The sequence below is a fragment of the Anser cygnoides genome, chromosome 1, assembly GCF_040182565.1.
Source record: "Anser cygnoides isolate HZ-2024a breed goose chromosome 1, Taihu_goose_T2T_genome, whole genome shotgun sequence".
In the NCBI taxonomy this organism is placed as follows: domain Eukaryota; kingdom Metazoa; phylum Chordata; class Aves; order Anseriformes; family Anatidae; genus Anser; species Anser cygnoides.
In genome coordinates this window covers 75351251-75364304 of record NC_089873.1, presented here as the reverse complement: position 1 = coordinate 75364304, position 13054 = coordinate 75351251, and the positions used below count along the sequence as shown (strand labels likewise).

Genomic DNA, 13054 nt, shown 5'->3' with positions numbered 1-13054 from the left:
GTGTAGGTGTGCTATGTATGAGGATGTATGTGCCTACATCCGATATCTGCATGAAAAAGATGCATTTGCCTGTGGCTGCATATATGCGTATGATTATTACTTGTATATATGCAAAAATGAGTGAATTTCAAGCACTGAAATAATTACAGTACACGTCCCTTAATGCAAATTTTCAGAGGAAGGATAAATGCTTGAGGAAAAGCTTGAAAGTACCTCCTGTACTTCCATGTATTAATCTCACTTAAGTGATATTATATCAACACATTTGTTGTACTTAATGGACATACTAGTAATTGTATCAATGCTTGTAATTAAAAATGGTCTTATACATATGGGGCAGCTGAGTGTGTGCAGGTTGCTCAATAAGGCTCATTTGGCATGTCCAGTCTTGTAATTGCTTTGCAACCTCAGTGTTCTTTTCAGCAGAACAAAGTGGCATTATTGAGAAGGAAATGCAGTGCAGTTGCACAGGCGGTTAGTGATGGGCTGCTGTCCCAGTTGCTTCAAGCAGAATTAGGTACCCCTGACAGCTGTGTTTTTTGAACAGCTGCCTCAGCCAGAGTCCTGAGAGAACTGGATAGCTTCTGTTGTCCAGCACTTAGCCACAAAGTGCTGGGAGCTCTGCTCTAGTTGACAGCATTATTCTTGACATGTCTGGACCACTTTAATTTCTATTTCTTGTAACATAAGAATTTGTGTATGGCTTTGTTTTTAGTGGCTAGGTAATAAATCTTGCTAATTCATTATTAAATTAGCATGTGGATGATTAGAGCCAGACACGCTTTGAATGAATGAAATTCTGAATGCACATCCAAACAACATCTCAGAATCATAGAATATCCTCAGTTGGAAGGGACCCACAAGGATCACTGAGTCCAACTCCTGGCTCCACGCAGGACCACCCAAAAATCAAATCAGACCCCATGTCTGAGAGCGTTGTCCAAACGCCTCTTGAACTCTGGCAGGCTTGGTACTGTGACTGCTTCTCTTCCTCATACATCTTGCCTTATAGACCCTTCACCATCTTTTCCTCGAGCTGTTTATCTTTGTAATGTAGGGGTTTTATTATTGTTCAATTCAACCAGTTTTCAAAAAAAAAAAAAATCAAGTAATCTTATGTCTGTGGGTTTGGTTTTTTAGTTGGTTGGTTTTTTTAAGTAGCCCTCTAGAGATGATGCTTTTTATTTATTTAGGAGATGATGCCCTTCCGAATGGTTTAGATGTAACCTTTGAGGTAACAGAATTAAGAAGACTAACTGGAAGCTATAACACTATGGTTGGCAACAACGAAGGCAGTATGGTATGGATCATTTCAAGTATTTATTGATTCCTTTTGATATTCCTCTTACTTTCAAGCTTCAAACCTAGCAAGGAATTTGATGATTAAATAAGCGAGGACTTGATCCAAGCCAAATTATTTTCTTGATCCAGCTTTACTAAGGCTTTGTCAGACTTTTGTCTGTAAAGAGCCTTTGTATTAGTCAGGCTTTCACTCAGCAAAAGCCTGTTTCACATGAGGAAAGAACTTCGTATAAACACAAATTAGTTATTCCACCTCAGTATGTTATTTTTTTTAATTCTTAAAATTACTTCGGTTATTTATTGATAGTATTTAAGATGCTTTATCTACTAAAGAAACCATTAAGCAGTTTGGCATCTAGCTTCTATGAGAATTATTTAAATGTTTTTTCTTCTCAATCAGAGTGCTTTAGGTTTGACTTAAAAATTGTTCTAATTTTTCACTTATTTTAGCTCAGTAGCAGTTATTCTGGGTTGCAGAATGCTAGGTTTTTCCATGACCATTATAAACCGTGGAACTTATTTCCATTTTATTCACTTAAGAATGCATCAGATTAAAATACGGTGTGAGAAATATTTACCAACTGACACAAAAGGTAACAGACATTCTGTTGTTCTGTTAACATGGCTTTAACAGTGGCGCTAGTTTAAGTAGATCCTGCTTTCATGTGCTCATTCCTGCACCTGTTGTGCCTTCTCATGTGCACAGTGCAGCTCTTCTTGGGCCTGCTAGATAAGCCAGATCAGGGGACTCATCCTTTTCTTCTTAGGGGTATTTTTAACCTGGATAAGATACTGCACAAGTCAGGTAATGGTGTTTTGTGAGTGCAGGGCAAATAGTAACCAAGTGAACTGAGAAACGGTTATGCAGTTCTGCCACTGAGATCAATGCCCAGGATACCATGGTCTGAACGAAATTGGTACAGAATTCTACTGGAACTGGCTCTTACCTGACTTGGGGCAGCTCCTGGTCTTCTCTTGGTGAGACCACCCCTGCAGCCCCCTTGCTATGACAACCTTGCCACATAAACCCAATGCTCGGTTCTAGTGCAATTTGAAAACAGTCTGAAAACTACCTTGGTTTCTCTTTTTTTACTTAGCTTCCCTATCAATTTAATTTTTATTTGTTACAGAGAAGTAAAACACTTGAATAATATAAAAGCATGTTCATGTATACACTAGTTGTGGCAGCAGAGATAGTTTCTTTAAGAGTTAAATTGATTTGACATCTATTCTAATCCCTTAAATTCATCTGAAGTCTGTTGATATAATATTTTGCACTAATAGCCCTTTGGATTAGTGGTTTCTGGTTGGATAATTGCATAGTAGCCACCATCACAAAGTTCAGATGCTTTCAATAGCTGTTAGCTTTAAAAACCTGATCGACTTTGTCTTTTTATAGTTATTTTAAAATAGCACACACAACAGAACAATCCCGGATGTATCTGCGATTGGGGGAAACTTGTTCCATCATTTCTGCCAAAGGGCCAAGTACTGTGAATAGGATACAGGGAATTTTTGTCTGAACAAGAAAATATTTAACTATAGTTTGTGGAAAATTGTGATGGTACATTGTGCTGCTGTCAGGACTGATTGCAAAAATATTTTGTTTCTCAAAACAAAAATACCAGGGAGTGGCTCTGTATTGATGATTTTCCATCGGCTTACTGATGTGGTACCAGTGAATCCTACCTGACAGGTAGTTTTCCTGATGATCAGCTGGAAACTCTGCAGTTGCCAAATATTTGTTATCCCGTGCTTCCAGACTGGCTGGGAAATTTTGCTTGAAATAATAGCAGTACTGATGATACAGTGAGAATGCAGATTATGTCAGCAGGTATTGGACAGCACTAAAAATTGGATGATGATACTAAATTAACTTGTGCTACTGCGATGGCTGCTGCCAGTGCAAAGAGAAACCTAATTTACGAGAACACATTCAGTTACAAGTATTTTTTAATGCCTTTATTTCTCATTCTTAGGGTAGATGTGCATACCTTCAGCATATGATTAAGACACAACTTAGCGAACTGTTAACTATGTAATGTTTTTTTTTTTTTTTTTTTTTTTAATTTATGTAGGTACTTGGGCTCAAGTTCCCCAATCTCTTTGGGCGTGCAGAAAAGGTAACCTTCCAGTTCTCATATGGAACAAAGGAAACTTCATATGGCCTGTCATTCTTCAAACCACAGCCTGGAAACTTTGAAAGAAAGTAGGGAATGCATTTCTAAGTATTTCTTTTTTAATGAAGAAATATAAAACAATTATCAAGATATTTCATTGAGTAATAACTAAAATTATTCCTTTGCTGAGGGTCTGTTAGTCTTTAAGTAATGTAGTAGATCTGGTTTCTTAATTTTTTTTGTGATGATGTGAAACTCCATCTACTTAAGTAGTTTCAAATCTACCAGTAATGTTGTTTCAGTTTTTCAGTTAACCTGTATAAAGTAACTGGACAGTTCCCTTGGAGCTCTCTTCGTGAAACTGATAGAGGAATATCAACAGAACTTAATGTAAGTGTAGCAGAGGCATTTGTGGAATACATGCTTCATTTACATTTAATTCAGCTCGCAAATATTTGCAAATATGTTGCAAATATTTGCTTTACTTTGTGAAAAGTGACTGAAACACTTGTGCACAGGGCAAATTTGTCATTATTTAAAAGATGTCAATAATTTTAAAATGGCAGAGGTAATACATTGTAAGTCTTTCTTAGAATGTAATTTTTTTTTCGCCATATAAAAATGCCCAATGTGTTTTTCTTCACATTTTTAATGTTTAAAGCAGCATTTTAGAAAGGCAAGTGGTTGTCTCACTCAATCCAGTTCAAGATATTTTTTTTCAAACTCTCTTGGTTGGAGCAGAATTATTCCCACGTGAAAAATTATTTCTCTCTGATACGAGAAGTTTGGAAAGAAAAAGCATAGACTCATGTATAAATAAGACTTGAGAGAGAGAGATGTTTATTTTAATTTTATAGCAAAATTGCCTTTTTTTTTTTGTAGTTTCCAATCTGGAAGACCAGTCACACACTGAAGTGGGAGGGTGTGTGGAGAGAGCTTGGCTGCCTTGGTAGAACAGCATCCTTCTCCGTTCGAGAAGAAAGTGGACATTCTCTTAAATCTTCCCTCTCTGTAAGGCTTTTACCCATTTTAAACGTGGCATGTGTTATTGTGAATAATCTCATATTTTTGAATGATTGCAAAGGAGCTTTTTGTCTTATTTCCTAGTAGGTAGTATGTTTTATTTCAGATGTCTTCTGCCATGCTTGGTCATTCACACAGAGTCATCCAGGAGGTCCAAAGAGAAAACACTTTGAAAAAATGACTGTTGCATTTTAACTGTTACATAGGCTGGCCCATTCTTTCTTCGAGGCTGTACAAGAGAACCTCCTTGTCATCTGTCATCTATTTTTGCAGTATTATCTTACTTTGCAGAAGACAGGATCAGTAATGTTCTTCATCCTATGGTTGTACTGCTGTTTCTGAATATTGTTCTGCTGTTTCTAAATACAAGCAATTTTTGTTTGCTTGTCATCTTTGATCTGTAGGTCACATTGTAGGAGATGAATTTTGTGACGGTAACTGCAAATAGTTTGTGATACACACTGAAGCGTTGTTGCCATATTTCTGATGTTTACCATGACCAAAAGTTATAAATACATATGATGTGGCCTCTAAAGTCAAAACGAAGTTATTCTGTAGGAATATTGTTTCCAAATCCATGGAGCTACACAAGCCTTAGCTGGAGCTGTGGTTGTCTTCCACTATGTGCACAGGTTTTGTTTGAAAATAATAGCGTCACTCTGTGGTATTCAATAGATAAGAGAAATGAAAAATAATCAGTTGATTCTTTTCAGCATGCCATGGTAATCGATTCCCGGAACTCTACAATCTTGCCAAAACGAGGTGCTTTGCTGAAAATTAATCAGGTAGTATTAAATCATTTATACATAATTGGATATTTTATGTGTGTTTGAGTAACTCCTATTTTATCTAACTACCGTTCGTATTAAAAAATGCCTAAAGTTAAATTAATTGTAAATTGACTAGGATACAGTGAAGGCTAGTAGTTACTTTTTAAAAATTCATATTTTTTTTTTTAATGGAAGCAAATTTTCATTTGTATACCATTGGTAAAACAATGCAGCTCATTTCTTGCCATTAGCACTAAATTATTTATTAGCTGAGATGCATTATCACTGACGGTTTCTACACTCAATGGCAGATATTAGTCTCCTGTTTCCTGTCACTGCATTGCAAAACTACCAGACTGTGGTCATATTGCTACTTACAAAGTTTGCAAATCTTAGAATTAAAATTGACAGATAGGGTAAAAATAACTCTCAAAGGCATATACACATGTATCATTTTAACACACAAAATGGTTTTTACTCTTGTTATGTTTAGAGCTTTTAGGAAAGCTGCCTTTTCTGCTGTATGGGTTAATGCTTCTAGAAGCATTAACTTCTGGAGTGTTTCAGAAGCAGCCTGCTTTGAAATGCCATTGGAACTAGAAGTGCTGCTGTTCTGTAAGCAGCAGTGAACTATTCTGATTGAGTAAGAAAGGTGGTTATAATTCAGGATTTAGTTAGCATATTGTTGCGTGCTGCCTGTAACGCTGCTTCAGTCACTTATTCTATTCAGCTAGCGTTGGTCAGTCATTTGTCTTTGGTTTTTCAGTCCTGTTTTAGTGCATATGAAATCTCAGGTCCTAGGTAAATAAAATGAGGTTTGATTTCAGGTGCTGAATTTTCAAGCTCTATTCTCTTGTGTCCTCATTTATGGAAATGGTTTAGAAAGCAATAGCCTTGTACAGTATTTGGGGGAAAGAAAAAGTTCTGAGGGTTATGCATGTTTTTTCATTGCTCCAAAACTCAGGTGTCTCAATATCCAATGTCTGTGTTTCTTATTCAGAAAACACTGCTTATGATGATGCAGGCATGATGCATTTGTGTTGGAAGAAACACATAATACCCTTTACAACTTTAAATTTCTGTCTTTGCAGGAGCTGGCTGGCTATACAGGTGGAGATGTGAGATTTCTGAAAGAAGATTTTGAATTTCAGTTGAATAAGCAACTTCTCTGGGATTCGGTAATTTTTTAAAAAGATATCTTATTAATTGAATTAACAAATGAGGTTATTGAATCAGTGTCTTATGATGATTTTTCACCATGGATTAGAAAAATATGATGAAAGTTAAAGATTGATGGTGTTGATACTTTGATTTGTATTTTTGGAAATGAAATACTTTTATTTTTAACCTGTTATAACCATGTACAGTCGTGAGAAGTGGACAGTTTGTAAAGGGCTTGTCTGACAGCTAACAGTAGAAACTATATTCCTTTCAGAGGGAATGCTGGGCATGTCTGTTTTCTGTAATCATTTGTTAGAGTGATTTTTGAAAAACTGAACTACAGCCTTTGTTCTGTCTTTTTTACCTGCTTATATGTAGTCTGGCTAATCTTGATTTAGTTGCCTTTTGTCATCATAAATTATGAATATATGCCTACTAATTCTGGAAACATAGTGTATATTATATGGTAATTGTTTCTTCTATGTAAAATTATTGGGAAATAGTGGGAAAACTGATTTCACTACAACACTAAGCATGAACCACAACGTTTTGAACTTCTTTGTATTTATGTACAATGAACGATTGAAGTTTCAATAAGAAAAATACATGGAAGTGTAAGAAGTCTGTGTTAGACTCCAGTCTGCCACCCTGTAGGCAGAGCACATTTTATGGTCTGGTATCTATATTAGTTCTTCGGTTTGGAGTCATTGTGCAGTTCTGAAGCAAATTCCTGTATCATCCCCCCTTGCGATGTCTTGATTAGATTGGCAGAGCAGTTCTTGTGGACACCAACCAGGTTCTCTTGAGAGGAAACTACACTGGATTCTACATCAAGTTCACGCTTTTTGTATTCTAGTTTCTTGTGAGAACGTAGAGGTCTTAAGTCCCGGGCAGCTTTAACAGTATAGACATAATATTAGGCTGAAATGGGTGTTTTTCTATTTACTGAAATAAGAATTTCACTATGTCCTAGATATATTTCCGTCTGTATATAAAAAGATGTTCTTTATCACATGGAGATTATGCAGTATGTTCCTGATAACTGGGTGTGGAATTAACAGAGCAATTTCCTTTGTGAATATTTAAAAGCAGAACTAACAATAATTTCTACCCCAGGATGATAAAAAAAAAAAAAAAAATGTTGAGACAATCTTTGCCTCTTAATAGCATTTTAAGAAATATTTGAATAATGAAGAAATTTTAGGAGCCTGGTAAGATGTTAACGTCATGCCAACACTAAAACTGAAAAACTCAAAGCTACTTCTGTAGTGTGCATATTTATCAACCAGTGCTGTAAGGAACTGTTGGTCTGCTCTTCCATGCTTTTATTCGGAGTAGACTCTGTGCAATGCAGTTTTATGAATTATCAGTGAGACCAACATGAAAGGGCATTTTAGGGCAATTTGCTATACCCTTTTCTTATCACATCATTATATGCGCACCTTTCATGTGATGGAAGAAAGGGCATTGCCTGATGTGTACTTCTAATCATTTTATATATATTTGCTGACCTTCAGCTGATCAAGACAGGATATCCTACTATGAAGTAATTCAGTGACTTCTTGGCTACATAAAAAGGATTTTGTTCTTTCCCATGGCTACTAATATGGCTACACTGTGAATGAAAGTGAAGCAAATCTCGTCATAAGGTGTACATAATTTTCTGTAATCCATTGTCCATGAGTGTGGACTTGGGTACAACTGGCCTTTGCATGTGCTGTGTAACGAGATGTGTTTGTACCTCATGATGAGTTCACATGTGCTTATGACAGGGGAGGTGTCTGGGACTCTCAGGGCAGAACATAGCAGGAGTGGTGTGTAGACCAGGGGAATTATCCAATACCTGTAGCCTTGGTATTACCAATAGATCTCACCATTTGGTAGTAGTACTTCTACTTTGTACACAGACAAGAGGCAAACGATTAAATGTGTTTGTCAGAGTGTCTGGCTCCCAAGAACTAGATAAATAAGCAGTAATTATGTATATGGAATGTATGTCAACATAGTGAGTTATGGAAGATAGTTTCATTTACTTACAAGGCTAATTTACAGGCAGGTAATAATTGTACTTTACTGGTAGCTATTTGCTTCTACAGGTTTAACATTGCCAGGAGTAATTTATGTCAACAGGTGTTGTCTTATTTCAAGGCATGAAAATTTGTAAGTAAGTAGGAGCTGCATGAGCGTTCCCTTAGCTATTGTGAAAGTAGCACTTGGTTTTAAAAGTCCTACTTCAAGATGTAGCACTGTATAGCGTAGAAAGAGGGCAGCAACGATCAAGAGTTTCCTGAAAATACAGTTATTGAAGGTGTGATATCCATGCACGCACTATGATCATTTGTAACTTTCTGTAAGACTAATGGGAGCTCTGCCTTCACTAAGCAATGGAGATTTACTAATACCGTTTTTAGGGAAACTAAAATGTATGTGTTAAAAAATAAATAATTCTTTTTTTTTTCTTCCAAAGGTTTTTTCGGCATCACTTTGGGGTGGAGTGCTAGTACCTATTGGAGACAAGCCATCCAGTATAGCTGATAGGCAAGTTTGTTTGTTTGTTCATTCTAAATGTTTCTTAATTTCTTGCAATCAACCCAGGTAATGTATGAAAAAGGGTAAGGCAGAAGAGAGAAGCAGAAGTAGCTCTGATTTTGAGGATAATAAAATAAACTTAAAATTTGCTTTAGTTGCATGTTAATAATCAAAACAAGTCTTCTGTTTTTCATATTCATATTGGGGAGGGATAAATTTATAATTTGCTAAGTAGTAGCTCTGTCTGCCAATGTTTGCAATTGCAAACGAGTATTTACCATTTCCAAAATTTCATATTGGGCATAGTTAACACTGTAGGTATCTTTACCTAAAAAGTCAAGTTACATTATAGCTTTACTTCTAATTTTGCCCTCCAACACCTCCAACATCTCCACTAGCAGAAAGCATTTAGACTTAAATTTATTTACAAGAAGTGCTAAACGTCAGTTGTGTTAACTTTGCATGTAATGGATCTTAACTAGAGTATTTCTATCAAAATTCTTACAACAGACTGAGATTCAGGGTTCCGATTCTTCAGTACTGGGGTACCTTCCATTTTCGTCTTTGTGAATGATGGAAAACTAGTTTTGATGTCTAATACTTGATTTAGTTTGAAATTTTTGCTAAATGTATCAGTATTTTGATTTTTATATAATTTCTTTTATTTCTTTAAATGCACTTTACAATGCTTTTTATAAGGTCACCTGTAACTCTGAAAAGCAATGTTAAAAGTATGAGTAGATAGTTTCAAATACACCCTTACAAGTAAAGCATTAAACTAAATCTGACTGTATTCACTAGGTTTTACCTTGGTGGACCAACAAGTGTGCGAGGCTTCAGTATGTACAGCATTGGACCCCAGAATGAAGGTCTGAAACATTTATATCCCACTCTTCTAACAATACTGAAAATATTACCATGTAACAAAGACATAAATTCTATCCTTTAGCTTTTCATAGCTTTAGAATAATTGCTCCCTTTCAGGACTTGTTAGGTCTTTGATCTGTCATTATATATTAGTTTTCAATGGAAAAAAGCCCAGTAGCTCTTGGTTAAGACATAGTTACTTCTATAAACCAAGCCTGTGTTTGTACTTGCATAGGTTACTGTTACATTTGTTCTCTTTGTACTGACTTTTTGTGTATAAAAAATACACACCATTTTCTAATGTTTCTGAAAGGGAATTTCACCAGAGCATATTTTTTTCCTAAAATAAGTCAAGTAGGTGCCAGAGCTCGCTCTTCCCCCCCTTCCTCCCCCTTCCTTTAAGAACAACCCCTTCCTTTAAGAACAACTCGGGGATGTACCTTCCTTTAAGAACAACTCGGGGATGTACCTTCCTTTAAGAACAACTCGGGGATGTACCTTCCTTTAAGAACAACTCGGGGATGTACCTTCCTTTAAGAACAACTCGGGGATGTACCTTCCTTTAAGAACAACTCGGGGATGTACCTTCCTTTAAGAACAACTCGGGGATGTACCTTCCTTTAAGAACAACTCGGGGATGTACCTTCCTTTAAGAACAACTCGGGGATGTACCTTCCTTTAAGAACAACTCGGGGATGTACCTTCCTTTAAGAACAACTCGGGGATGTACCTTCCTTTAAGAACAACTCGGGGATGTACCTTTAAGAGCTGGGTCTTTTCGTATATTCCACAGTAAATGCTTTGATTTCTGCATTTCCATAAATAGGTGATTACTTGGGAGGAGATGCCTACTGGGCTGGAGGCTTGCATCTGTACACTCCTCTACCTTTCCGGCCTGGTCGGGGAGGTTTTGGAGACCTTTTCCGAACACATTTCTTCCTCAATGCTGGAAACCTCTGCAATCTTAACTATGGTAAAACTCAGTAGACTTGTAAAGTAGAAGAGAACTGTTATGAGTATTTATTCAAAAGCAATTTGTTTACTACCCATATTTTGGAGGCTGTCAAAAAGCTGTTGCTGTTAACTTGTATGTTTGACAGATTGCCAGTGTTTTTGTTTTTGTTTTTTTTACTCCTTGCATAAATCATAGCACAACTTAATATGAAAGAGAGCTAGGATGGCAACAGCAGAATCTGTGAATTGGTGGTGTTCATAAACTAGTGTGGGGTAGTTGATTCATGCCTGCTATTTTATAACATTCTAAAAGGAGACTGGAAAGTGATGTTACAGTGATACTCTCATGTTTTTGGGGGTGGACTAAATAAAAAGTGGTTGCATTAGAGGATAGAACGAGGTATGGTAGTTAAAGGGATTTTTCTTTGATGCCCAGCTAGGCCCCCAAACAACAGTAACACCGGGCAAACTTCAGCCTAGTTTTATTACTGAGAGTGATGTTACATGGTACGGAATATCCCTTCAGTCGGTTTTGGTCAGCTGTCCCAGGTGCTTTCCCTCTGCTTCTCATCCATTGCCCACCTATTTGCTGGGGAGGGAATGACAGAGTGAGATATGGAGAAGGCCTTGGTACTGCGTAAGTAATGTTCAGTAATAGCTGAAACATCAATGTGTTATCAACGCTGTAGTGGTTACAAATCCAAAACATAGCACCATAATACCTGTATGGGCTGCTATGAAGAAAATTAACTCTATCCCAGTACAGGGATATTGTGATATTTGATATAGTTTCCTTTGCTTGATGAAGAGAGATGGCATCCATGTGGGAGGATTGTACTTTATGCAGTGAAAAAAATGAATCAGCTTTAGAACTAGCAGAGATATGCTAAAGACTTTTAGTTCAGTTTTAGTACTCATTTCTGGATTCATGCAAGTAAGTGCCCTGTGGTGGGAAAGGAAGCTCAAACAGAATCTTAGAAGTGGGTAGTTTGAGTCCAAACTACTTGGCATTTACAAGATTCATGGCTAATACATTTGTAATCTGCAGGAGGTGCTCCCATGTAGTCTGTTTTCTAGCTCTGGCATTCCAGCTTGTCTTTGAACATTTTGGCAATCTACTTTGATTCTTGTTCTGCTGGTCTTTTGCTTTCAGGTGATGGTCCCAGAGCTCATCTGCAGAAGCTGGCAGAGTATATCCGATGGTCTTATGGTGCTGGAATAGTGCTCCGACTTGGAAACATTGCTAGATTGGAACTTAATTACTGTTTCCCCATGGGAGTACAGTCTGGTGACAGGTTTGTTTTTTACACCAATTTCTTTAATGGTAACTAGTTTTAAAAGTGACTGCACTTCTGTATGGTTTTGGCAGAGAGAACTGCTGTCTTTTGTTTATTCAGTGACAGTTTAGAGATTGTTTTCAGTACTTGATGCTCTTTTCTTTCAGCTGGTTATATTTATGTTGGTTTGACAATACTTCTTAGCTTAAACCTGTTTATATCAGGTTTTAGAGTTCATTTAACTTGAGAGTAGGTGTTGAAAAGTATGAATAGCTATGTAGCAGGTTTAATTTCTTTAGGGGAAATGATCACTCAAACAGCTCATGGGATTTTCCTAAGCCTTCCAAAAACAAATGATTAGATAAATAGCAAGGTCAACGTCTTTGCTTGAAAAATGAACGCAAGTGTAACTGTATAGATAAAGAGAAAGGGAGAACAAATTAATTTGTTAGCAACCAATTATCCTACACCAAGCAAATATTAAGCTATGTAATAGAAAAGCTTAATTGGGGCTGCTCTTGCCTGTGAAGTACCATGAATACTGTAGGAGAAACTCTGTTTTGTACAGGAATCAGATTATGTTTCTACTTGTCATTCATGTGAAATGTGAACAAATAACAGCAATTTGAAAATTATGGGCTTTATTTTACAAATGTAAGTGCTCCATATGGATGACAGATTGGCAAAGCATTTATTTAAAAGAGCCTTTGTCAGCTGAAGTTTGAACTGTAACTTTCCAGGGACTGAAAGCCTTGGAAATCTGTGGGTAAGGAGAATTAATTTTAATTTCATCAGTACGCTATAAATCACTTATGTTGTTTATTATTTGTGTCTTTTCAGGATATGTGATGGTGTTCAGTTTGGAGCAGGAATCAGATTCCTATAATATGGAAATGATTTACATCAGTAATATGAAGTTGAGCTCTGTAATTGAAATTAAGACTATAATATAGCTCGATATGGTCTATTTTTTTCTTTAAATACTGATACACATTTGAGTGATTTACCTCATACTCCACAAGAAACTATATTAAAAGAATTATGCTCTGAA

At 36.5% G+C, this 13054-nt stretch overlaps 1 protein-coding gene across 2 annotated transcripts in view; it reads left to right on the top strand.

Moving 5' to 3' along the window:
- The window catches only part of SAMM50 (SAMM50 sorting and assembly machinery component), a 17955-nt gene extending 4901 nt beyond the window's left edge, over positions 1–13054 (top strand). For both annotated transcript variants that reach the window (XM_067000319.1, XM_013184589.3), the window contains 11 exons: positions 1194–1300; positions 3381–3511; positions 3725–3812; positions 4305–4433; positions 5159–5230; positions 6307–6393; positions 8844–8914; positions 9707–9774; positions 10599–10745; positions 11880–12021; positions 12844–13054. In XM_067000319.1, coding sequence (XP_066856420.1) covers positions 1194–1300; positions 3381–3511; positions 3725–3812; positions 4305–4433; positions 5159–5230; positions 6307–6393; positions 8844–8914; positions 9707–9774; positions 10599–10745; positions 11880–12021; positions 12844–12889 — 1088 coding nt within the window. In that variant the 3' untranslated portion in view covers positions 12890–13054. The remainder of the gene's footprint in view (positions 1–1193; positions 1301–3380; positions 3512–3724; positions 3813–4304; positions 4434–5158; positions 5231–6306; positions 6394–8843; positions 8915–9706; positions 9775–10598; positions 10746–11879; positions 12022–12843) is intronic.